This window comes from Haemorhous mexicanus, chromosome 12 (genome assembly GCF_027477595.1).
Source record: "Haemorhous mexicanus isolate bHaeMex1 chromosome 12, bHaeMex1.pri, whole genome shotgun sequence".
In the NCBI taxonomy this organism is placed as follows: domain Eukaryota; kingdom Metazoa; phylum Chordata; class Aves; order Passeriformes; family Fringillidae; genus Haemorhous; species Haemorhous mexicanus.
Genome location: NC_082352.1, coordinates 19,588,542 through 19,615,667, shown reverse-complemented (window position 1 = coordinate 19,615,667; position 27,126 = coordinate 19,588,542). Strand labels below are relative to the sequence as shown.

The window sequence follows — 27,126 nt, the reverse complement described above, 5'->3', positions numbered from 1 at the left end:
CTCCTTCCTGTGGGACAGCACGAGAGGGCAGAAGAGTCAGGACAAGCCAGGGAGCTTCCACCATGCCATGATGAAATAAGGACACAACACCACTATCATCACAGAATTAAATAATGTACAGGAGTTTTTTAGAGAAAGCAACAGGAAGCTGATCAAGGAAATATTTTTACCAGGAGTTCTCCAGAGCAATGTCAGCTGGCTGAAGAAGAGACAAGGAAAACATCATCTGCTTCAGAAATAACAGTGCAGGAGTTTCCAGGAGGACACAGAAGGATCCCATCCCCTCTCCTGGCTGCTCAGGGCTCAGCCCTGGGACCACCACATCCCTTTCCCTCTCCCCTCCAAGTTCAGTTCCACCTGAATGCAAAACAGGAACGCTTCTGAATTTTCAAAAAGCTGTAAAAGCAAAGAAAAATCATCTTCATTTGGGGAAGGCTCCCTACACCTTGAGAAGTGCTACACAGAAAAAACCTTTGGAGTTTCCAAGGGCAGGATTCACACCTGGGGAAAAACAAAACCCACACACACACACACACACCTTAAACCAACTTTGTGACTTTTATTGATGGGCGACAACTTTATACTTCTAGGTATCACTAAACTGTGTACAATTAGGAACTCAACATTATAGGAGAGCAGACAGCAAAATTAAACAAAGCAGACTTAAAGAAATATCAATCTTAATTATTTTGCCCATTTTCTTAATTTCATGTACACAGAAGCATAAATGCAGTTTGAAATTTCTTAATAGCAATAAAGTTACAATCACCCATCTATATAGACTAACATCTTAACTCCAAATATTTGATCTGCAATGTGTACTCAAGCAGTTTCTCATCGCACAATTATTAAAATGTGTCTTCCTATCAGGAACCAGCAACTCTGCAGTTTGTACATGTTTTGAAGCACAAAGGACCATTTCCATCTCATACACATCGGCTCATATTTTACCACTTATCAAAAAACTATTGGGGAATCAGAGAGAGCTTTTTATTTTTTTTTTTTTTTAATTTTTTTTCTTTTTTTACTGAAGTAAAGATAAAACATTTTCACAGAAATCTACAAGTTCTGTTGCTGGTGCAGGGTTTTCTTCTACTATGCAATTAGAAAGTGGGAATTAAATGCAAATCCCCTTTTTTATTATCTTAGGATTCAGCATTAACTCGGATGAACTTTATTTCTTTTTAATATTTTTTTGTGATTCACGAGGCTTCCAACCGAGCGACTTCATTCTGCAAAGTCAAAAGTCAACACAAACTACGTTGTGCACAAACGGCAGCTTCCCTTAGCACTCTATCCCATAGTTGCAAGGGGACAAAAAAAAAAAAAAAGAATAAAAAGGGGAGGGGGGGAAAAAAAAAACCAGAAAAAAAAAAATTCACTCAGAAGAGCATTTACAGGAGAAAAAGTTAGTGATGTTGGCGTTCTACGGGGCGGGGAGGTGGGGTCACAGCAGGTCCACCTGGCGGTAGTACAGGAGGTAGGCCGTGCGCTCCAGGGCCGCCTTGACCACCTGCGAGTGGTGGATGACCCTGACGGCCTGGTCGTCGATGCGCAGCCACCCGTTGAGGCCGATCTGGAACACGTCCGTGGTGTAGTGCCCGCCCGTGGCGCTGTTGCCGTGGTGGTACACAACTGTGGGGACACACGGGGTGAGGGAGGTGTTGCCTTGTGATTTCAGGGTTTGCCTCAGATCCCTCCCCTGATAATACCCTCAACCTCTCCTTTCCCTTCCCTGACCCCTGCTGAGCGCTCTCTGTCAGTCCTGGAGTTCCAGAAGGGCAGATTCAAAGGATGCCCTCTACCCCTGGGGGGGACTGGGCCATCCACGTGTGAAAAATGCCTACTTTATGATTGGCTTTTTGCAAATATTAAAATGAATATTATATGTGTTGTGTTAGAAAGTAATGCTGTATTAATTCTCTTAAGTAGTGTGTTAAATATAGATTTAGGTTATAACAAAATGTTAAAACAGACACTGCGCTATGTGGGATACTTTTTTCCTAAAGAAAGGACTCACACTGAGATAGCAGACACAGGACACTCAAACCTTTCAGAGAAAGAGAATTTATTGCTGCATTATCAGGAGAAATGAACTTCTTCCCGCTTCGCTTGGGCAGCATGATGCCATTAGGATTATGAGGAAGAAGCTGACACTGACCAGACAAAATCCTGTGTTTGAATGGAATTTATGCATCATGTATGAGATGTATGAATATGCAACAGGCTGTTGTTTTTAAGGGTTAATCCTCTGTTAACGTGGGTCCTTTTATGGGCTTATGCTGCCCAGAAAGAGGTACCCAGGCTGTCCGTAATTCTCAGTTTCTGTTGTCTCATATTGTCCTAATTCAAATTGTCCAAATTATTATTGTTACTCTAATTGTATTACTATTTTTATAACCATTTTATTACTATTAAACTTTTAAAATTTTAAAAACAAGTGACTGGCGTTTTTCACACGTGTCCTTTGTCCCTTGACCTCCCCTCCTGTACCTGGCTGGTGGCTCCCTACCCCTTCCCTGCCCCTCTCCTTGGGGTTAAAAGGAACAGCAACCATGGGGTTTGGGAGTTCTGTTGGAGCTGTGGCTGGGTTCAGAGGTCTGTGGGCCAGAACAAAGCTCTGGATCCAAACCCTCCATCAGAACCGACTCCTTTCCTTCCCCATCGCCCTAAAGCTTCTCCATCAGAGGGAAACCTGAGGAGCAGACTGTTATGGGGGAAATCTCCAACCCACACCCACCGGAGCTCCTGCATGCCTGGACTTCTCCCCATGTGCCCAGCTGCAGCACTCAGCCAGCCAAAAGTGTCTCTGGGGTGAAACACCACAGCTGCCACTATTTGCTTCAGCACAAGAGCCAGACAAGCTCACACCCACAAGCTGCTTCAGGGCAATTTAAAAGAAAACACTTCATGTAACACAGTGTTTCTATAATTCCATATGCAGAGTCTGCACTTGCAATAGAGGTAAAATACACACATAAAAACACACAGGTAAAAAACCATGCAGATAAATAAAAGGCACAGATAATAAAAGACAGATAAAATACCTGCAAAGAGCCGGTAGGTTCTTTGGCCTTTGGAAATTTTACTTTTCACACCAGGAGATAGCAGCTCTGGAGGAGGAAAAACAGTCATACATTAGAAATTCTGTATCAAGAGGATCAATTATTTTTCAGAGAAACCAACACTATCACAAAGGAGAACACTTAACTGAAATTTCTTCTGCAGCCTTTAAAGAATGGTCATGGTTCTAATAACTGGTAATCAAGGGAGGGAATTTGCAGGTTTGCAATACTGTGATTTATGAAAGGTTTAAAAATACCACCAAAAAATGAAGGGAAATTAAGACATAGTAAAAGATCAGACTATTCCATTTTCCCCCTTTCACTCCTGCTATCAGAATGACAGCATCAATTGTCACTCTGAATCTGTCAATGAATGACAGCATCAATTTCAGATTCCAAGTCATGCTTAAATCCTAAAAGAAAATTGCAAAATAAAATATTAAGTAAAACAAAAGGGCACTGCCTGACAAGGTCCAGATCTCAGCTGAGATATGAGTATACATTGATTTTATTTATTCCTATTTGAGTACTGGCTGGCTAAGAGTTCATTTGTCAGCTCAAAACAAAAGGCATTATTTTGGCAAACTTCAGATGCTGGACAATTTCCAATCTCCCACTATTTAAAGTCAGTATCTCCTAGGACACATGTTAAACAAAGGATCCTTGTTTAACCTCTGCACTATGCATTGTCTACCTCAGGGTGCATTTTCAACACCAGTTTCCTTCCACCAGCTGCTCATTAATTAAATAATTTGACACTTCTCTGAATTAAATTGGTGATAAAAATGTCCAATATTGATCCAACATTGGCAACAGTCATGTACAGACAGGAACAGAGATCCAAGAGGATCACTTCCCATATCTGCCCTCAGCAGCCAATATCCCCACTCTATAAATCCACAAGTTCTCATTTGACCAACCCACTGCCTAGGGAGTGGCAAAGGCTTTAAGATCTTTCATCACAAAAAAACCCCACAAAATATTCACCCAAATGACCAAATTTTCATACAACGATGAGAACCAAATTTTGTGTGGGAGAAAATGAAAACACAGACACTCCTAGGAAATACAACATTCTCTTTCCCACAGGGAGAGGGAAATTCTGTTCCTAAATCTTTTACCTTTGCTGATTTCCAGATCAACAGTGTACTCAATATTCTTGATCAGCTTCTGGCATCCTCCAGTCTTCTCATACACAAAGCGTTTGAGGTGTAAAACGAGAACAGGGGGCAGCTTTTCTAAGGTGAGCCTTCGACTGATCTCCACCTGAGAGCATTTAATTTTAAGTATTAAAATTGATAATTATTTTAAATTTAAGTATTTAATTTTAAATACACTAGCATCAAACAAAACAAACTCCAGATTTGTTATTATTGCAGTATTAATTTATGATAAATGCTCGTTTGTGACTTAAAGCCCACTGGATCTTCAATCCGAATGTTGTTTCAAAGGAGAACTCAATATATTCAATGAGAAAAATGTGAGTTATAGCCAAACATTTCTCTACTAAATAGTGATTTTTATATAATTATAACCAAACAATCCACAAAATTTCTGCCTGGAAACCAGGAGCCGAGCTCAAAATTGTAGAACATTTTGCCTTCCAAGAAATGAAGACATGAAAATATTTCTCAAAATAACTGATTAAGGTTTTTCTCCATTTCTTAATTGAGAAAAAACTTTATTGGTAACCATTAGCACATTATTTTTCAATATATGGCTTGATTCTGCTAGAACCTACCTATTGAATAGAAACTCATGGAGAAAAAGTATAACCTCTTTCCAAGGTTCTACAGACAATATGTTCAGTGTTTTTACTACAATTTTAATACAAAAACAACTACAATTTTAATACAAGAACAACTATCTATTTCGATTTGAATTTCTTTTGAAAGAAAGATCTGGAAGATGCTGTAGGTGCTTGTACTTCCATCCAAACTCTGAAATATCACGAAGCACCTAACTCATTTCTTCCAACCCAGCACTGGGTTGTCAGTCAAAAAACTTTAAACCATTTGCAGTAAAAAACAAAAAAAATGAATGGCAAGCAAAACAAGATCTTCGTGGTAAATCATAATCAGCTTGCAAATGTTTTCTTCACATGGAAAACAACTGGAGAAATATATATTCTGAATATTCAAGGTAAACAAATTTCTGCTATTCATCTTTAGCTTTCCAAGGGAAATGAACCTTTCTTCTTCTTGTCTAATCCTCTTCTCACTTGGAGGATTTTGAAAACTTACAGACATGAATGTCAGAGGGACACCTACAATTCCAGAGTTACCAACAGTGCACACAGAATTCCCACATGAGCAATCCCTGCACACCAGAGATGCCTTTACTAGAGCCCACCACAAGAAACAAGGCAAGGCCTTAGAGAGGAAAGTTTAATTATTATCCTCCAAACTGCCAAACCAAAGGCATGCTTTTCCTCCCTCTAAGTACTTTTCTATTGCAGTTATTACTATCAAACATTATATGTAAAATAAAAAGTATTTACTCAGAAGAGCTGCTCCTTTATTAACAGCACCTGGCAATCCCCAGGAATCAGTTAAGTTAGGATATTGAACATAATATTAGGTATCTTTACCACAGTTCAGCCTGATAATTTAGTATATTCTCCATTAAAATCCCCAATAAATTATTACATCAACTCAAACCCCATCTATTAACAGGCCTGGCTTTGTTTCAGAGCTGACATCTCACTGCTCCAGGACACTTTGAAAAGGTTTGTACCTCTTTTGTTACAGCGTGCTCTAAAACTCTTTGTAAAGCCAGAGCTCTATGAAAACCCTTTTAAATACAAAGTTTAGCAGTTGGCTGTGAGGAAGGGGTGAGCAGAACACACCTCCTGCTTGGTTTTTGTGGTGTAGCCCTGCACAGACTCCCTTGCCACCAAGCTTTCCAAGGCATCCTGCACGGTGCGGATCTTGTCCGACTGGATGTCCAGCTGCAGGGTGAAGAAAAGCTGCAGTGTGGCAGACTCCTTGGAACTCTGCTGGTAAACAACAGATCTGTGGAGAAAAAAAGGAATCAAAATGAAATAAAGAGTGGTTTTCAACCAGATTGAACCTTCAAGGAAGAACGAGCTACTTACATAACTCCATTTATATTTAATTGGAGGCACCACATACGAATATAAAGGTTAAACATCAAGTTTTAACTTACCCCAATTTAAATTATTTTCATCTACTAGAAGTATTCTGGATGGGATTGTAACTGAAGTGTTTTATTTATGCAAAGTTTAAAAAAAAATGACCGAAAATTGTGATACCAATTTTAAAAAAATTCACCTCCTGGCTCTTTTTGTTAGTTTAGCTTGCCAACAGCTCTTCATGTGCAAAGTGCCATTGCTTATCTATGTTCTACTGTAAAAATCACAGCTGACTCCAGATTCTCCAATAAAAATACACCATTTTTTCAGTCACTTCTTTAAGACCAATTTTATAGTGATTTTCAAGTGTCTGCTTCAATCTTGCCAAAGGAAATAAAAACTATGCTCCACTGAGGACTGGTAGCTCATTTTCTTCCCTTCATTTTCTGTACCCAGACTTTGTCCATGCATATAAATTATTATGTTGTTATGTATTGAAAGCAGAATTATAATTAACACAGCTCTGACCCATTTGGCCATGCTGGAATATTTCCAGGTCAGGTAGGAAATGTTAATATTCAGGTTTATTTTAATGTTCAGGATAATCCAAAGAGCCCTTTTTACCAAGGCAAAGCCCTGAAGCACCAACACAAAGCCAGTGCAGCTTCATACTGGCAAATATATCTCCTTTAGAGGAAGAAAATGCATGAACAGCAGCACTTTTGTTTTAAAAAGCAGAAATTATATTGCAACACCTCCTCAGGATATTTTCTTCACAAGAGATGCAGAAATCTATTTGATAGCAAAACCTTCACTGGGCTATGATTTCTCTGTAACCATGCCCCTAGATAGAATAATTACAAATCTCAGCAGGACATGGGAAAATCCATCATTTTCAATAAAAAATTACTCAAGCACTGCAAGAATTCCCAGGAAAACTTTGTACTTTCCCACTTAAGCCTCATGTTGCTTAGCAAGGCTTTATAGGCTGGGGTTTTTAAGTAATTAAGCCTAAATAGACATTTAATAGACTCAAGCCTCCCAAGGACAGCCTAGAAACTCCCAAGCCTGAAGTTTCCTCAGCCAAAAGATGCCAATTTAAATCATCTTTTCCTCAGTGCTTTTCCCATTGGATTTTTCCAGTTTCTGAAGCTTTCATTTAGTGGAATTCTACTGGCAGTTTTATATTCAGCCCTTCCTATCTCCACCCCGAGGATGAAGCTTTCCCACATCCCAGGGGATGCTGTTTCTGTGGTGAGTTGTGCCCAGGTGTGAAGGATAAATAAAGTGGATGTGGTGCCAGCAGATGTTGGATTGGATCCTGTGGTTCTGCTGCCCAGTGCAAGGTTTTCCCTTTTTCCAGTTTTACCTTTGCTTTTTCTCTTTTTTTTTTTTTTTTTTTTGTGGACTTCTACAGAAAACTGCCATCATCTCAGTATTTTTATTATAAAAACTGATGGAATCCTGTAGATATCTAAACAATTGTGACAAATTCTGGGTAAATATACCTGGGGTATTAACAGCACCTTGGGTATGTGAACCATTGATGCAGGACTCCATCAATACCTACAAACATCTGTCTGCAAAATTCTATGGAAAATATAATTTTATTTACCAGCTGTCTGGCTCAAAACCCAGAAGAATAAATAATTTCAGAGCATTTCCAAGGCAGAAGGCACTAGCCCACATTATTCACACTTCTAGACTCAATATCTGGCAACACAGAGAAGGTCAAACACCAGCAATTAAGTGTCTGTCTCCAATTTAAAAATAATTCTTCAAGTCTAGCAGTTTTGTTTTGCTGTATGTTTTTAGCAAGTGTTTACTTTGCTTTCATTTTAAATTATACATCTCTCCAAACAAGTCAGGAGGTTTCCTTTCCAAAAAATATTCAGATTCTCCTTTCTGCCTTTGTCTGGTACCAGACCTGCACAGAAGTGATATGCCACATTCTTTTCATTCCAGGAACATCTTGTAACAATTTACATTTTTCCAGACTTCTTTTGCCTTTAACATTTTCCTTACTATTAAACACAGCTTTCTCTGGGAAGCACAAAGGGTCTGAAAAAGCTAAAAGTCACAGTTTTATGTTTCAGTTCATTGTTTTACTGTCCAGATCTCATTCTCTCTCAGTATCTTTACTTATACCATGAGATGAGACTCTTCAGAGCTCATAAAAATTAGGCAGCTCTAAAATGCTTTGGAATTCTTTAGACAACATTCAAAGTACAAATACTCCAAACTTCTTTTCCACATGCAATTCAGGACTTGGGTACTCACAACAGTCAGTTCATTCAAGACATTTTAAAAGATTTCAACCACTGCAAGTCAAGAACTTGTAGGACTGAGTACTGTACCTTATGTGACCACCAAAAATATCAGTGATTGGAGTCTGCACAAAGTCAGCCTGGCGAGTGACCGAGGATTTGTTGCGGGGTCCCACCTGCTCCCACTCATCCTCGCTGCCCTCCCCCTGCTCCTCCTGCTCCTCCTCCTTGGGGACACTCTGAGCCTCGGGGCCGTTGGACACCGACACTTCTGCAAGTGACAAGGGGAAAACACAATGTCAGACACATGGACCAATAAAGATCCAGGCAGAAAAAGGATCTGAAAGGTAAAAAAACCCAATATAAAAGGCAAAAACAACAATACAAATAATTTTTTGAGGATAAAATGTTTACAAAAATCCACAAAAAATTCCCCAAAAATTCTATAAAAATCCCCCCAAAAATTTCCAATAAATCCCATTAAAAAAAATCTCAATAAATCCCATTAAAAATCCAAAAAAATGCCCAAAAATCCCCTAAAAATATTTTATGAATTACCATAAAATCTCCCCAAAATTGCTAAAAATTCACTAAAAATTATCAAAAAGTCCCCCAAAAATCCCTTAAAAATAAACCAAAAAACTCCCAATACATCCCAAAAAATTCCCCAAAAAATCCCCAAATAATTCTCAGTAAATCCCATATAAAACCCCAAAAGATTGCATAACCATTTTAATATAAAAAACATTTTTTTTTAAATTTAAAAAAAAGAACAAGCATATTCCAGGTTTGCTCCCTGCATAACACATCCATGTATTAACAGAAGGCAGCTCACTGATGACTGTATGTAAATAGCAAAGTTTGACATATTTTTAGTAGTAAATTTATGGGGTAGAAAATTAGAAAGTCAAGTGTTATTCTGGCAACAGAATTATGCCATTATTAAATACAACTCCTTTTCTGCACAGGTATTTTACAGGGAACCCAAGGCTTAGCAAATATTTTCCCAGCCTGTGCCAAATTCAGGTTATAAACTGCACACAGCTAAGGAACAAAATATGGTATGACTTTATATCCTAAAAAATTAACTCTACTAAAGAGAAATTGAGTAACTAGTGATCTGAATTCTTACTTGGCTACGGGTTGCAGGATTTTATTTGTAAAGGGGGTTCAAGCTAAAGACTCTATAAAATGACATTTTACTCTGCAGACAAATTCTAGTAATTCTTTCAAACCAAATTCTCCTCCAACTTTGTCAGTAAGAATTTTCATATAATTTAGTATCTTGGTTTGTATTTGATAGAAAAAGAAAGATCTTAACAGTTGGTTTAGAGATCAGTGAAAAAGACACTGATGTACTTTTGAACTCCCATGGAGAGTCAAAAACCACTAACATTGCACGTATTATAAATGACAAACAAGACTGATAACTAGTTAGCGCCAAATAATGTTCAGCTGGGCTCAGAAAAATGTGTAATATTGAGTTTTGTTGTTTAGGAGAACCAGGGATGTGACTTACAACTCAGAGTATTGAAAGAACCATGATGCCTTTCCAGAAACCCAGTAACTCTTCAGATCATTCACAAACTGGGCAGAATGGACTCACTGTATCCAGATTTTACCAAAATATGATTTGCTTATTTCCCAATCCTCTAAAACATGGCGTTGTGTCCCTATCTCAATCTCCACTCCAAGCACTACTCTGTATTATGGAATCACCACACAAAAACAGTATTTGAAATTAACTGTTTGCTATTAAAAAAAAAAAAAAAAAAAAAAAAAACCAAAACTCCACTAACTTTCATTATGTGGAGAGAGAAGTTTCTTGAGGGTCAGCATTTCTTCATGTAGTCCATTGAGGATAAATCCCAAGTATTCTTCAGCATCCTCTTGCCTGCCCTGAACAAAATATTTTTTTCAATTAATTCTATGATATTTTCATGCTTTCCTTTTAACAGAAGGATCATGACACTAAACAAATAACGCATTCTCCTATAAATTTAGCAACTACTCAGTCTGAAGTTATGTCAAATAAAGTTTACATTTTACTATAAGACAAACTCTTTTTTTAACCAGTTAAACCCAAACTCAGCTAAGCAGCATCAGTTCCACAATGGCTACAAGAATTCTGCATTTTTCTCCGTAAAAATTCCATGTAATTTGTGAGCAGGAATTTTTCTCTCCCCAATTCTTTTGCAGCCACTATTAAAAGTTGCTGTCAAGCCAAGGCCAAATCAAAGGATGGTTTGAATTATTATCTTTTCTTTATATTGAAATTAATCTGACCTTCAATCAGTCTCAGCTGATTTCCTCATAAAAATGAACAACTGCTCAATTCTCAAATGTAAATCAATTGGTAGCTCCATTATAAAAAGAGATGTTCCATTCCAACAGTAATTTTCCCATTATTCTGACATATCAAACTGCCAAACCTGTAATTAAGATTTTCCTGTAATTCAGGTCCCAAGACAGTCGAGCCTCATTACCATGAGCTCTGAAGGAGCTGATTTTAGTGGCATTTGAGCAGAGCCTGAGGTTTGGCTTTGCACAGGTTTGAGGAAGTGCCCTGCAATGCAGTTGCACCAGTCAAGGATGTGAAGTCCCACCTTTTCTGACAGACTTGACTTTATAACCGTCAAGAGCCTGTAAATGTAGGTTGGTTCAAAGGCAGCTCCTGGCCGGATGTCTCTCACTATTTTATCACCTAAAGCTGCAAGGTGAAAGAGAATTCAGGTAAGTAATAATAAATAAAAGAGTTTTTTTACATTGTACCTTAGAAGTCTCTTCACACATCACTAGTTTTAGAGTCCAGCACTTTTTTTACTAATGGTTTAATTCTAATTTTGGGGTCTTGAGCTCAGAAGTTATAAGATACAACTCTTATTGCTTTGAAACATAACACCCTACATAAAGTCACAGACAGTCAGGAAAAGTTCTAAGAAGATTAACAAGAATATCAACAGCCATCATAAAAGAACACTTTTAGTGATATTTGCATTTTTGCCTTTCTTTTGTAATTGAAGAATAGGTCCTTAACCCTTCTGTGTATCTGCAAAAATTCACTCTCTAACAGATCACTTTTGCTCATAAAAATAAATAAAAACCCCAAGAACAGCCTGACAAAAAGTTCCACCTAATGGCAATACAAGGCTTCAGAACTGTACTTGAAAACTACCCAAGAAAATGACCTACAAGTAAAATAAGTTGCATAAGCCAGTAAGATTTGTTTCACAGAAAGAAACCACAGAAATGTCTGAACTGTTTGGAAATCACTGGAACAACCAGCTCCTCCTGATATTTCCTTATCATGTTACATAAAGAATAGTTTCAGGAATGTGCTTGTTTCTACAAGTTTGCAATACAACAGACTTGGCTTAAAATGAAGATTAAACAACTGAAACCTTTAAGATCATTTATTTGCATCAAAAAATATGCTATTCCTCACTCCATAATCAGCACTGAGCCTAAATATGTATTAGGAGAAATCAGATATGTCTGAAGTTTTCCCACTGGAATCAGAAGCCAGGATAATATTCCTGCAGGCAATCTCCAAGGGCTTAAGGGACCTGTTATGGGCCCATTTTATTCCAAATCAGTGAGTGATCAGGATTTAAGAAGCAGAACTGAGCAATCTGATAAACAAAGCTGGAACTACGGAAGGAAGGAAGTGGAGGAAAATATAGGGAGTATCAACTGATTTTCTTAGAAAGGGCATTTTCTTAGAAGGCATCTTCACAACTGAGTGAACCTTCAACAAAAACTGTTCTTACTGCACTTCTACACTTGGTCCACCAAACAGAAGGAAAAAATCCAAGGTGCAAAACCTCCCCTCCAGCACACCTTTACCCCACAGGCTTCTCCCCATGTTCTGCTCTGTGCCCCTGCTCCCACTCACCTTGCTTTGCTTTAGGAGGTACAGGCATATTAGTGAACTCATTCATTAAACGAACACTGAAACAGAAGGGAAGCAATTGGACATGAGCAGCAATTTAACACTTCGAAAAACAAATAATAAAATTAGAACATTGTCATTCTGACTGCCAAACAAAACAAAATCAAAGAATATCACAGCAATCTGGGTGAAGTTCAGACATAAAAATCCACCTGATCATTGCAGTGAAACCCAGGTGTTGGGCTGGTCCTTGCACCTCTCACAGTTCATTTTTGCACATTAAACACTACACAAAAGTGATAGTCCCAAGGCAACAGGAATCCTCTTCCTTGACAATCCAAGCACTTGTAAAAAACACCAACTTCATTCTAAAAGTGCCACCCAAAAACACACGAAAAACTTCTGGACACGTATGAGCTTCTATCAACAGCCATTGTTAGGTATTTCTGAATGAGTTTAGCCAGATCCCAGAGTCTGATTCCTTTTTCCCCAAGCTACTTACAAACTGTCTAGCATTGGTGTGGAGGTGCACGGCCTCTGCGATTTGGAATACATTGGAATGGACTTCATTAAATGATACATTGGAGGGCAAGCAACCAAGGCTTGCAGGGTCTATGCAGTGGCATTAAGGAAATATGCAGGAAATGGCATCTGTGTATTAACCAAATTTTCAATTATATGCAAAACCATAGGGAAAACAGAGCTGAATTTTTAGTAGGTAGATCAAACCAAGAATTTAACTGGAAAAGAGGATGAAGCTTTATCACAACATTAACCAATATTGTACAGAAGTTGTATTAAAAAAAACCAGCATCTTGGAACATGCAGTGATTTCACTGACATTTTAATCATGGCAAAAACTTTAATTCATGGGTAAGGAAACATTTCATCCAGGAACAGGAGAGGAAATGAACTTTCATAGGAAGGACTTTAGAGAATTAACCATTTGGCAGGAGATAATCTGGAACACTTTTTCTGAGAAGAATGGAAGAAACCAGCTGAAACTTAAAGGTACTGAGTCACCCCTGCAACCAAAGCAAAACCTGCTGAGATGTGAGACAATCTGCACTGCAAAGAGTTGGGAGCAACCTGGAAAACTCCAGGTATGCTGGAAGAATGATACTCTAAATTTAAACATCACAACTAGGTGAGAGCAGTGAACAGAAAAAATGCACGAAAAAACTGGAGGGAAATGACAAAATAAGGCATTGCTTTTAACAGTTGAAGAGAGATTAATCTGATCCCCCTACAATGTGCAAAAACTGAGTAATAAATTGCAATGTAAAACTTCAAGACTGAAAAAAGGGGAGCTAAGATATATAGTGTATATAACCAAATGTGCAGAACTGGTTATGTAAGATAAAAGCCTTATTTAAGGCACAGCTGTTGGCCTAGAAATAGTTTATGAGGATCTGCCATGATCAGTGTTGAAACTGGTGTTAACATTTTTCACTAGCAGTCCCAGCACTAGAAATATCCCAAGTGTCACCTTGCTGACATGGGAGATGATTTTTCTTAATTATTAATATTTTTATTATTATCATATTATACCATGGAGGGACGGTGCTTTCTGTTCCTCAGGGTACAAGTTATTTTTGCAGGGGAATACAACTCCAATTCATTAAGAGCAAACTCATCTTCCATATGTAAGCCTGGAGTAGGATTAATTTAAATTAAATGCTGCTTTACACAGAGAAGACAACAGTGACAACCTGCTCAGCACAAACCCAAATGATCCACTTAAAACTGCAAAACAAAGCCCAAGTGTAAGAACAGTTACTTCAAGTGCAAAGGAGAAATAAACATTTAAATGGATGCACAGAGTCATGGGGAAATATTGCTAGAAATCACAAGGGTTTCAGTCAGGAGAAGTTACAGGTCTGAAATATTTTGACACAGGTAACAAACTGCAAACAGGATTGCAGGGGAACCCTGCACACCAGATTCAATGATCCAAAATCCCCCTGGATTTCTGGCTGCTACACTTCAACATTTTAACCACAGGAGCAGGATCTGGGAAAACAAAACACTTTTAGAAAATACTTACCAGAACAATCCAAAACAACTCTGACAGATATAATATAAAAATATCAACTTAAGAGCACTAATTTTTTCCCAGGGAAGGATACAGCATTGATGTAGCACCAGTTTCCTTTGTTGATCAGCCCTCGGGGTTGCAAAGACACTGGTTTATGTATTAGTCTTACATTTTCCAGTATTTCTGCAGAATGAGAAACAGTAAATTGAGCATCAACAAAACTCTCGTGACCATCAAACAAGTATCTGCTGCAGCATTACACAGGAATTCAAATCAATGAACAAGATTCCCAGAACCTTCAGCAGATGATTTCCACTCCATTTACCCACTGCTCCCATTCCAAACCAGACGTTCTTCTTCCACCGAAGATCCAGGGATTCAGAGCAGGAGATGCTGATACAAAACTGATCACTGTCATTCCAAAGCAAGACCTATTGATCTGGGTGTTTGTTTTCCTAAATCCAGATATTTTATTTACATTGCTACATAGATACATACACAGATATAAAATGCCATTAGCTGGAATCACTTGTCACCGGTTTTGTGAAGTATTTCCCACATTCTTCTGCTTTGAAGAGGGATGAAGCCAATGCAGCAGTCTCAGTTCAGAAGTTTCACCATCCCCTATCTTACAACAAAATCATCTCAGTGCACATACAGGCTGATGTGCTCTGCTCTTCAGAATACACAGTTCCATTTAACATTTTTACACAGTTTTATTTAACATTTTCAAAATCTACGAGATAACAGCCTTACATAATGTAATTCCTACTCTTTCCTGCTTTCAAAACCCAAACTGAAAACTTAGAAACCACTGCACATTAGTCTGTCCCAGTTATGAAACCAAGAGCAACAAAGGGAGCTTTTCCAGGAATCCTGACCTGTTATTTAGAAACCTAAATAAGAACTGTTCAAAGAAAATATTGGAGCTCATATTCTTTAAACTTGCAAAATAAGGTGTATACAAGACAAAATACAAACTGCAAGTAAATATAGCAATTGTGTACCAGTGGGGTTATTTTTTTTATAATAAATGTGAAGGGCTCTAAAGCTCTTATATGCTATAAACTGAAAGAATTTGAGTTGTTCACTACAGGACCAAAAAGATAAAATAACATGATGTAGGTACAAAAGCTGAAAGTAAGCAGAGGACATGGCAGAACTGCAAACAAAAACCACATCCTTCTGCTGCCAAGCTTTCTCCCTATCTATAAGATCATATTTCCTGCAGATAACATCAGTCCTAAACAAACAAAATTGACCAAAAAAAAAAAAGTTTAATTCAGTTGTCTATTACATAAAGAACGTGCCACCTGAAAGAGCAGACAGCAAAGAAATGTAAAATGGAAGATGAGGTAGCACAGATGCAGAATAAGATTCTTTTCTAGTGAAGGCTAAAATATGTTATTAAATTACTGCTAAAGTACTTCAGAATGTATTGTCAGATAGCAACATCTGCACTGTGTTCACACACGATATTTCTGTTAACATAATTCATCATTGTTGAAAATAAGGATAAAAGTAACAGAAAAAGTTTCTATTTTTCATGTCTATCAATAACTTCTTACATTAACTCTTTTCTTCCCCATTTATGCATAATGCTCAATAAAGATATTAAGAGGACCTTTAGCATCCTCTTGTGGTCACAAAGCTGCTTTGTGAACAGCTCCAGTGCCATTCCTGGGAGTTTTGCTTCTTAACAAAGACTTGGGTTTGTCTACAGCAATTATACCCAACAGCACATCTCCAGCTTACAGCTAACACACAGGAACCAAAGAACTTTTACAAGTGCATCAGAAGAAAAACAGACTGACAACCATGAGAAAATCTTAAAATTTCAAACCTGTTGGAAAGCTCATGTCATCACCAAGAAAACTTATTTCTTTTGGAGGGTAATGATTTGTGAAATGAGGAAGTGTTTAGATATTTCTGTTGGTAAACACAAAGCATTTGGCTGAAGTTTACTTATTGGGTTTTGTTATTACAATTACCTCTCAATTTTTTTTTAGTAAGGTGATTTCCTAACAAAGCAAATCCCGAGTTTAAGGCAAGAGAAGCCCCGTGGATATGGTGTCCATGCTGAAGAGATAAGGGTGGTTACAAGTCAGGAGCTGAACACTTGGCTTAGTGCCCTGATTTAGAGAATATTGTCTCTGTCACTCTGATCTTTCCTCAAATCTGGACAATTCCTAAAAAATCCCAGGACAACATTGCTGGATGACCCTAAACAAAAACATTTCTGTAAGAATGCAGTTTGAATGTACAAAAGGTTGCATTTCTGAAGATTATAAAACCCCCAGACCCTGGATGTCTCCACAACTCCTTGCTCTAGCATTTACCTACCTTTACAATGAGAAAAAAAATCATCTACTATCTAACACTGAAACACCTTTCTTACAATCTGAATTAATTTTATTTCATCACTAGCCTTGGCAGAACTGTGAATCACCATCTTCTTTATGAATTTGTTTTGTAAATTTGGATTTACAACCATGGTAAATGCTTGTGCCAACAACATCATCTGAGACAAATCAACTCTGAATATTTCATGTTTGCTCACATGGTTTTTAAATCTTATTTCCATTTTTGCTGCTGCACCATGAAATATTCCTTCAGAAGGAATGCCCAAAGACTGCCATTGCATCAAGTTCTCAACAGCAGAATTAGTTATTTTCCATGTATTTCATGTAAATATTGGTATTAACACACGCTGGGGAAAAGAAACTTTGTCTTCTTCAGCTCTACTAAAGACACTCATCAATTCCCTAGAACTTCCAGATCTTTTTCTCTAATATGTCTACCATTAGTTCTTCACATTGTACCTGCATTTGGTTTCTGCTCTGGGGCCTTCCATACTTGCATTTATTGGATTCCCTTCCTCCTAATTTAAAATCATTCCAGATTTAGCCAGATCTCAAAAGTTTCTGTTGTTTGATTCATCTGAAATCCTGCCTTCTGTAAACAGATTTTATGGGCACTGTTACCTCCATCACCCACAGTGAAAACACTGCAAGAGAACACGATTCAGAAAATTGTTTTAGATTCTCTCACTGCAATTTTTCCTAAGACCAGCAAAGAAGAGTTATAAGACTACTCAGAGAATTGGTATTTTTCCAATCACTTATTTCCTTAGCTTATTTCCAACACAATATAAGGCATTATTAATTATCAGGTTATAATCACAGGGGACCAACTGTGAAATGTGGCAAGTAAAGCCTTGAAGAATCATATTTTTTACCAATATAATTTATGACCTTACTATCCCTGAGATAATAATTATTAAAATGTTTGTCCTAGCATCTAAAATAGGCTGTGGTGCATAATTACTGCACTTGGCCCTTTCTACACATTCAAGTGCAGCACCTGCACAGCAGACACATCTTGGACACTTGCTAGAATTAACCTCTTCTGTATTTGTTTCTCATCAAGATTAACATGAAATTTGTCTGTTCTATTTATTTTCTAGTCCTCATCACCTCCTTACCTCGTGTAGCTTCTGTCTTTGAGGCTAAAGGAACCACAGATCTCTGCAGGCTGAATTAAGCAGCATTAAATTATCTTCAGGGTGTCTGTGAATCATTAGCCTCCCTTGTAATAACTGCTGAAATTGAAGTACAAACCAACAATTTGTCCCTGGAAAAGCAACTTCTCTTCTTGTGTGCTGAGTAGCTGTTCTAAATAAGAACTGTGCAGAAGGACCTTGGCACTCCAGCACTGGGTTGTTAATTGGATTTGTTAATTTTGCCTGCTAACTCAAGATACTTCAGGTGTAGAGTTTACCTGTGTCCAGCACCCCATGGTAGTTGTGGTCAAATATTCATTCCCACTGGCATGAGCTGAAGCTGCTGAATTCCCAGCAAATCCAACAGGGGGATCTCAACTCAGCCACAGGAAAAACAAGGAACACACCTGAGAACACACAGACCCTCACAGAGTGATGACCAAGGCAGGAGATTTGAAATTAAGTATCTACAGAACAGAGCTAATGATCTGTCTGGAAATCATGAAGTGAAGTTCTTTTAACACATTTCTGAACGTGGGTGGATGAACAAAGCACTCAGGTACCTGTTTTCCAAACAGGACAGAGAACTCAAGTACATATAAAGAAAATAAAGAAAACCACCTTTTTCCACAGAGCAAAGCACTGATCACATGGCATTCAAGTAAACATTTCACACCAAAATCAGCAGCATCTGAATTGCAGGAATTGCAGCAATAACTCCTACCTAAATCAGCTACAATGAGCAGATGAATTCCTTTTATCTATACTCAAGAATACTTCTCGCCCAAAGAGCAAGCTAATAGTGAAGGTGTAGAAGAAAACTTGGTAAAAGTTACATTTGTCTTTTACTACAGTGAAGACAAAATAAAAAGCTCTGCTCCCACCTGGTGGCAAAAAATAGTACAGAAACAGTGAAAGTCTAGAAAGTTAAGTCACAGCTGGAACAACTTGGACAAGAGGAAAAAACTTTTTCCATTTATGGCAAGCAACCTCAGCTTTATGATGGTCACAAAACAGTTTTAAGCTAAAAATCTTTACCAAATGACAGCTTGAGATTTTTAAGACAACATTCTCCACATGGGTTCATACAGACTGTAACCACCTGTCTTCTTTGTGTATATATATATATATATATATATATTGCTTTAACACAGCGTTTGTGACAACTAAGTGGAAAACACACTGAAATATAAATTATTCTGACAGCTTTTCCCTCAACAGACAGCTCTGAGTAATGAAACCATTGCTGAGTAAGGAGGGGAGGAGAGGCAGCACACAATTCTGGGCACTCTGAACATCATCTCCAGGTCAGCTTCTGTTCAGAGTGGAAACCTGACTTGAAGCTGTCACTTTCATAACAGCATTGTACCTGTAAATTAGCTTGTAGCATAAACAGCAGGACTCTGCACAAAGCCCTCTCACACACTGACCACTTCACAGATTTAAAATAATTCCTTTGGTTCCAACAGTGGTGAGTCAGTGACACCAAATGCACCCAGGCTGGGAGAACTTCACCATTTCTGGCTGAATCTGCACAGCCAGCCTCCTGCAGTTTCTAGCCCTTCCCATTAGGACCAAGAGTCAAAGCTTTTATATCACTCCTTTCCTAGCCTGATGTCCCCTCTGGACAGTTCCTTAGGGTTATTCTTGAACTGGGAACAGCTAGCATTGGTTATGGATACAGCAATCTGTTTATAATGGTTACATTGGAAGGACAGACCCCTCAAGAAGCATATTAGTAAATGTATTTGCTGAACTGAAATTTCTGAAGCAAGACCTATGCTGCCAGTACACTTCAACTGCTGTTTAGTGCCCAGGAATTTCAGCTACTTTGGTATAAACACAGCAATACTCTTCTTGTAATGGAATACTACAAAATTGTAAATACTGGATAATGTAACACACCATTTTCTGAACAAACCTAACATATTCTCCTTTTTGTAACAGCACGCAGCCTATTTGAAACCACAGATCACTTCCACAGACTGTTTGACAAGTTGTTTGACAAGCAGCAATAGTTTCCCTGTATCTGGGATAATGACATGGCAATGCCTGCTAGGAATGTTTACTCAGGGGGATACAAACTGCCTAATTCAAATGGCATCCTTCACGCAGTGTTTGAACAGTCAGCTCATTACCAGAGGAATGTTCTCTATCAATACTGCACGCTCCTGTTTACAAGCAGAGCTAATACCCTTGCAGAGTAACATCCACTCGTGTATATTAACTATACCTGCAATCTTTATGGCTACGGGATCCTCTGAAACTGGAACAGGTCCCTCTTTGACTTCAACCTGTTTTTCAGGGACCAGAGGAGAGGTGGCAGGAGGGGTATACTTAGTCTCAACATAGACCACAGATGTGGAAGCAGAGGGCTTGGAATTGTGAAAAAGACTAGCCCACGATTTTGCAGGCTGATTAACAGGGACTGATCCTGCAAGCGGGACCGTTGCCTCAGTAGTAGGTGAAGCTTCCTCAGGCTTAGCTTGGTCTGAGTCAGTGCTTTCCACAGTGTGCAATTCTACCCCATTGGCAGCTGTGTCCTCCCCAGAGGATTCAAGTGTTTGTCCATTAGTAACGCCAAGAGTTTCAGTAGTATCAGTACCAGCATAAGCCTGTACACCAGCTGTCCTTAGGGGGCTCTCTCTGACGGCCTCCGGGGGGAGGCAGAACTGTTCAGAATGAGCAAGGCGGCATACCTCGGGCTGCCCGGCAGTCCTGCCGGGGGCTGCGGCGCCGGGGCCGGGCTCGGCACACGCAGCTCCGGCCAGGAAGTCCACGGAGCTGGCGGGGCTGCTGCAAGTCCTCGGCGTGGCCAGCGAGGGGAGGTCTCCTGCCAGCTCCGTGTCCTCCGCGCTCAGGCTGTTGAGTCCCGCGGCCGAGGCGTGGCCGTTCACCAGCGCCTCCGGGGCAGCCACGCCGTCGGGGACATCTTCCAAGTAACTGTAGTATCCGGGGGGTCTTTTTTTCTTCTTCTTCCGCTCCCTCTGCCCGAGGCCCCCAGCCAAGGCGTCGTTTTCGGCGTTGGAGCCGCTGTCCAGAGCCAGGGTGGGGTCACTGAACTGGCAGTCAATGGAGTTGTAGTTTGTGTCGCTGAGAGCATCATCTGGGGTTTTCTGAGCAGGTGCACAGCTGAGAATGAATTCTGGAGCCTGAGGATTCAGAGTACTGGAAATACTGTAGTCAGTGTTATTCAGGACAGATGACTGAGTCTCGATGACTTCATTAACACCAAATTCAATTCTCTGATACTCTTCCCCTAGACAAGAGAAAGCAAATCTCAGTCAGAGAATCACACTGAATCAAAAAGCTACAAAAGCAAGAAAAATACTCTCCTATTTACCCATAACTCAGAAAACAAAGTACTCCCCAAACAAAAGGAATTCTCATTCTCAACCATGACAACTTTCAAAAGATCATTTTCTTAAAGACAGCAGAGCATGATTCAGGCTTTCTTAGCCAGTTATGCAATTTCCAAATCCTGCACATAGTTCCTATTAAATTCCCCTCGTAAGAAAAACTATTAAAGTTCAAGGTCTATAGGAATAATCTGTATTAAGTTAATTACTGGATAATTGCCTACGAAATATGGTGTAACACCTAATTCCATGTTTTTTTCAAGTCGTTCTGTTTAAGTGACAATTACAAAATCCAAGCTTCTCCCTTTTTAACTTTTCCATATGTGAGGTTTGCTTTTTGAGGGGCTGGGTTTGGTTTTTCTGGTGGGACTTATCACAACCAAACATAACTGAAAAACATATTTATTAATTGCATGGAACACCACAATTAAAGCTCCAGGCTCATTTATAACTTCTTTAATTTTATCACAAATGTATTACCAGGCCAGAGTAATGATATCCAGGATTTTATGACCCAAAACACAACACATTCCTCAACATAAATCAGCATTCAACTTGTACACAGGAATTGCACTGAAAACTTATGAACTGTTTTTTTTTTCATTTTATTGATTTATTTATTTGCCCTGGAACTAAAGAAATATTCTCATGGCAGGCTGTAGCATCAGGAAATATTTTCAGCCACCAAGTTCTGCAATTTCCTGGAATTTATTTATTGTTATAATGTATGTGTCATAAGTGGCAACATTGAACACTTCAGCTACAACTATTCCTGTAACTACTGAGTAAAGACATAAAATTAATGAAACAGTTTCAGGAATTTTGAAGGTAAGCTGGCATTTTCAAGCTCTACAGGTCTTTATGATATGCATGTTGCTGTTTCAAAGACATTTCATTTTGTGTTTCCTTAACGATGGGGGCTCAAATACACATTTCCAATTTTTAAAGCCTTACTACAGAACCAAACACCACTAGGTATTAATTCCAAAGGAATTATGTGGATACAGCACTAAACTTTTAAGATTTTGTGACACTTACATTATACATGACATCAACAAGTACATCACAGACTCACTAAAAATGAGGTGGTTGTTTTTTTAAACACAACAAAAAGCAACTAAAAGTTCCCAGAAAAAAAGTTATTCACACACCTACAGAAATAAACCTCTGGAAAAACAATCTAGTAGGGAATATTTTGATATATGACTGTCAATTTAAAAGTTTTGCAGTTCTGGATGTTCTCTAGAAAAATCTGCTAAGAAATAGTTCAGCTTTAAAAAATGTGAAAGGAACAAGCATCTGCATTTTTTAATATCACATGAAGAGTAACAAACATACAATGTGTGCTGAGGTCTGACTTATCCATGCAATACCAATGTGTAATGACTTAATGAACAAATTACAAAGATGTTAATTGCTTTTCTGCATTGATCTTTTAATCTGACTATATGAGAAGCAAACAGGTCACATACCAACTTCAATCTTGCTGCTAGACAGACTAAAGAAAAGTTTTTAAGAATAAAAAAGGGTAAAAATTCCACACACATCTGGTTTCTCTAAATCATCTTAGGAAGAGAGTGAATTTCAAATTTCTAAATTTCTAATTCTTTTCCCCCCTCTCCCTGTGAGAAAGCATTTTTAACACCCTGCCTGCCATTCACCAACCACTTCTGCAATCACTGATGAGGCATCAGCACCCAGAAGAGAGGGCTGAAGTTCCTTTTTGAAAAATCAGCAGCCTGGAGCCAGGGAGGGGGAAGCTGTGTCTGGTGTGCACTGGGAGAGCTCAGGCAGCACCTCCTGCCCCAGGGGTTGGCAATGCCACAGAGCCTGAGCTGGCTGTGCACACATAGCTCCAAACTGCTTCATCTGAGTGCAAATGCAAAGTTTTGGGGGCTTTATGTGATCTAAATCCACAACAAAACCATTTTCATTAGTTCATCTGTTTATGGTTCTTTCTACCTTTGTTACAACAGCACAAAGCACAGGCAACAATTGGTAACACCCAATATTCCTCCAGCCTTGAAACAAATGAATTACTGGGCACATTTCAAATCCCTGCCAGTTCAAATAATTCCTGACTACTTCTTTTCCAAAATCCAAGTTCAAGAAAATAGCAATTGCTTCAAAACAAAGAATGTGGTTTCCCTCCATGGGTGAGTCAAGTCAATCAGAGGCCAAGGTAAAAGCTGTCACCTCTGTACCCCTGTCCTGCTCCTCGCTTCCCAGCAAGCTCCCAGCACTTGTGTGACCCAGAACTAACCTGGCAAAAATCATCTAAGGGAGCTTTTTTTCTAGTTTTGGTGAATTTATCAGTTTATTGTACACTAAATAATCACAAGAGCCCACTCAGGGCTAGTGGGGAGCAGAAAACAGAATACATCCCTTACAGATCATCATAGGCTGAAACCTTGCCAAGAGCAGAACTGATGTTGTAGCTTTTAACACACAAATCAGGAAGTTACAGCTGAGCAATTAATCCTTGCACCTTACAGCAGGATTAGAATAATCAATACCAGCAGCTACTGTACAGTTAGTCTGTGGAATGACTGGCAGAAGCTCATTTGCTGTAAGACTGTGTCAAGTTCATTTGAGAAAAATAAGAGGTAATTTTTTTTCTTATTTGTTTTGACTTTCCACTTTGCTTCAGGGCATCTTTGTTTCAATCTAGTTCACAGCTCTATTTCTGAATGGACTGAAACAGATTTCTGTGCCATGAACAACATGGCACACATATTGAAACAAGCACCAACAGATGCTCCAAGGACAGTCTATGTACAACCCCAAAATCTGTGAATGCACAGTACTAATTAGTGTGAACAGAGTTCTGCATATTAGAGCTTAAGCCATGATTTGATTACTCCTAGTAGGTGTTAACAGATATTCTGACTTTGTAATAAAGTTAAACACTGAAGGTAAGTACAGAAAAAAATGAAGACTATGGGGAATGGTAACATGATAAGTGTGTGTCACCATATAAAAATACAAATATTCTGCATAACCAAGCATTCCAGTTTAGTTTGCACAGCCTCCTATGCAGCCATCACAGTGACAATGTGCATGCACAGTAGAGTGCAAGATTGTTAAAGACATTTTTCAAGCAAAACCTAATTTGCTGTCATTACCTAATCTCAGGGCTGGGAGGGGTTCTCTCAAGGTCTAGGAATGATCTGAAAGACATTTGTACAAACCATCTTTCTGTATGGCTTGTGAACATTAAAATCTCAGTCTGAAAGAACAAAACTTAAATCTAGTTAGACAAAGAAATATATGAATGGATGCCCCTGTCACCAACAGACAATTCAAACCATATGGTCTTTTTAAAGAACCTTTCCAACTCCTATTTAGAACTACTCAGGGTCCTAAAACTGGTCCTGTACTAAATAAAACTCCTGAATTGTCAGAAGTGCTGCTGATCTGCTCTCAAATGAGACCTGTGGTCCTTCTTTCCTTCTGACTGACTATCTTGTTTATCTTCAAAAGGAAGGCCAAAGTCTTTAAGCACAATGATCAGGGGTGCTTAAACACTAAGGTGTAGTTTGGTCCTCTTCTGAGCATTTTTGAGAAATGTTCAGTCAGATATTTCCATGATTTTCCAAGGAGACCTGGAGTCATTTTCATATACATCTATGCCTCAGCTTGCTCTCTGCTTCAAAAACTGATTCACTTGCTGCTTAAAATTCTGTGGAAGTTTGGTTGAAACTATTCAGAGTGAGGATCCTAGGGCAGCTCCCACCTACCTGTGCACTTCTTGCAACTCTGAAGTAAGGCCAGGTTTTGGGGTTGAGGCAGAGGAGACCTGTGAGTGTTACAGCTTTGAAAAGGGAACTCTAATTTAGTTTTACATCAAGTCACACCTTCATCAAGACATTAAAAAAAAAAACAAACCAGAAAAATAGCCAAGCCAGGCAGAAACAAGAGTCAAAGGGAGCACAGAGCAGAGCACTGCTTGCAGAGCAGTCTTGCTGCAATTGTTAGAAAATACTCATGCTATGGCTCTTCAGCCCCCCTCATTTTCATAGCCACATCCTGCAGAGTTTCCACAGGACTCTGACTATGTGGCAGCACAGTGAAGGAGGAATAAGATGTCCACTTTAATTAGCTGAAGTTCAATGCAGGGTTTTCAAAACCTCTCACAGGTATCATTCAGTAAAGTTTAAAAATCTGACCTGCCTAATATATGCCTGTGTAGGTGCTGAGCAAGTTGTAACAATTGTAATTAAAGAGAGGTTACAGTAAATCTCAGGAAAGTGTCACAACCTTGAAGTTTTAAAAAAAAAAAATTCTTGATTTCTTACCATCATGAAACTTACCTGTGGATTTAATACCACATGAAACTGTTTCATTGTATGGGGGGAGCTGTACAAAAAAGAAATGAAACTTATTTAAAGGCAAAGCAAATCTATGAACATTTCATATCAGTTTCATATGAAACATCCAAATCCTTTAAAAATAACATCATAATTGAGATTTGATTTTTGGAGAGGATGCCTTGAACTCATGCTTCTATATTTATCAAATCCCACTGCAGCTTCAGGTGTCCTTGCAGATTACCACAAGTACTGAGAGATAAAGATAATCTTGGTTACACACTACAGGCTCACCAACCTCTCAAGCAATTCACCTCCCAGCATCTTTCTTCATCAGCTCATGAGCAACATATCCTCTTTTTAGACAAAAGCTGAAGACAGACCAAATTGGGAACGAATGAAACAAACCTTTGCACAGCCAACAATCACACCTAGACCTTTTCACTCTCAACCTGCTCCAGTGTGGCCCTTGGGATGTCTCAGCTAAGGTGGGTTCTTGAACACATTGATCAGCCCAAGCGTGAAGTACCCACAGCACAGGGTGTGGCTAACTCCTGTATAGACACTGCCACCTTTTTATGGAATCAGGAATGACAGGACCCTTGCCATGGTGTAACCACAGGTGGGCAATTCCTAACCCCCCTCACTTGCCCCTAAACCTCCTGAGCAGCTGAAAGCTTCTCCTGTGCCTGCAGAACTGGCAGCCATTGCCACACTGCATTCCAGCAGCTCCTGGAAAACATGGAACTGGTTCTGCAGTGGGAGACACAACACTGAGGGGACAGGGGCAGTTTACAATGCTATTCTAAATAACTCCAATGCTGTAACAAATAAAAGATTTCTTTATTGAAGTTTTCAATTCCCTAAGCTACACATACTCACTTTTTAATGCACTGCAGACACCAGTGCATCAGAAACAGCAAAAAATATTCCTAAAATTCCACTGCAAAAGTATACAAAACCCCCACATGCTGGAAACCCATTTATGAACCTCAATACATCTTAATATATCATCTTTTCAAACCAAATACATCTTAATATATCATCTTTTCAAAGCAAAAATGAGAATCAGTGGGTCAAGCTCCATATTAATTTTGAACACAGGTTCAATATAATTTTACTTAGAGCTAAAAAAATTACTCTAATTGTCTATAACAAACAGTTTATGATACACCTTACAATTTTTGTTTTTATCCAAAGCAAAGACCTTCAGAGAATAAGATTTTAAAAAAGCAGTCAGCCTCTTGGTCCCCAACATATCAGATTAATCAACAGCACTCTTGCAAAGCTGACTTGTTCCATACACCTGAGTCATGTGAACCATCCCAGCCAACAGGTATGAGACAGAACACCTGTTAAAAATGTCACATGCAAAAGGGACATTTTAGACAACAGAATCACCAGGCTGGAAGAGACCTTCAAGATCATCAAGTCCAACCCAGCCCCAACTCAACCAAACCCTGGCACCCAGTGCCACATCCAGGCTTGGGATGGGGACTCAACCATCTCCCCAAGCAGCCATCCCAGAACTTTATCACTCTTTCTGTAAAAAACTTTTTCCCAATACCCAATCTCTATTTCCCTTTAGCCTGAACTGCT

General features: G+C 38.9%; 1 protein-coding gene across 1 annotated transcript in view; it reads right to left on the bottom strand.

Moving 5' to 3' along the window:
- Positions 1-539: 539 nt before the first annotated feature.
- The window catches only part of USP10 (ubiquitin specific peptidase 10), a 47,653-nt gene continuing 21,066 nt past the window's right edge, over positions 540-27,126 (bottom strand). The window contains exons 3-14 of the mRNA XM_059857443.1: positions 25,531-25,576; positions 20,092-21,117; positions 14,448-14,539; positions 12,821-12,930; positions 12,322-12,377; positions 11,033-11,136; positions 10,226-10,325; positions 8,517-8,697; positions 5,914-6,079; positions 4,187-4,331; positions 3,048-3,113; positions 540-1,635 (exon numbers count right to left, since the gene is read on the bottom strand). Of these exons, the coding sequence (XP_059713426.1) occupies positions 1,448-1,635; positions 3,048-3,113; positions 4,187-4,331; positions 5,914-6,079; positions 8,517-8,697; positions 10,226-10,325; positions 11,033-11,136; positions 12,322-12,377; positions 12,821-12,930; positions 14,448-14,539; positions 20,092-21,117; positions 25,531-25,576 (2,280 nt within the window). The 3' untranslated portion in view covers positions 540-1,447. The remainder of the gene's footprint in view (positions 1,636-3,047; positions 3,114-4,186; positions 4,332-5,913; positions 6,080-8,516; positions 8,698-10,225; positions 10,326-11,032; positions 11,137-12,321; positions 12,378-12,820; positions 12,931-14,447; positions 14,540-20,091; positions 21,118-25,530; positions 25,577-27,126) is intronic.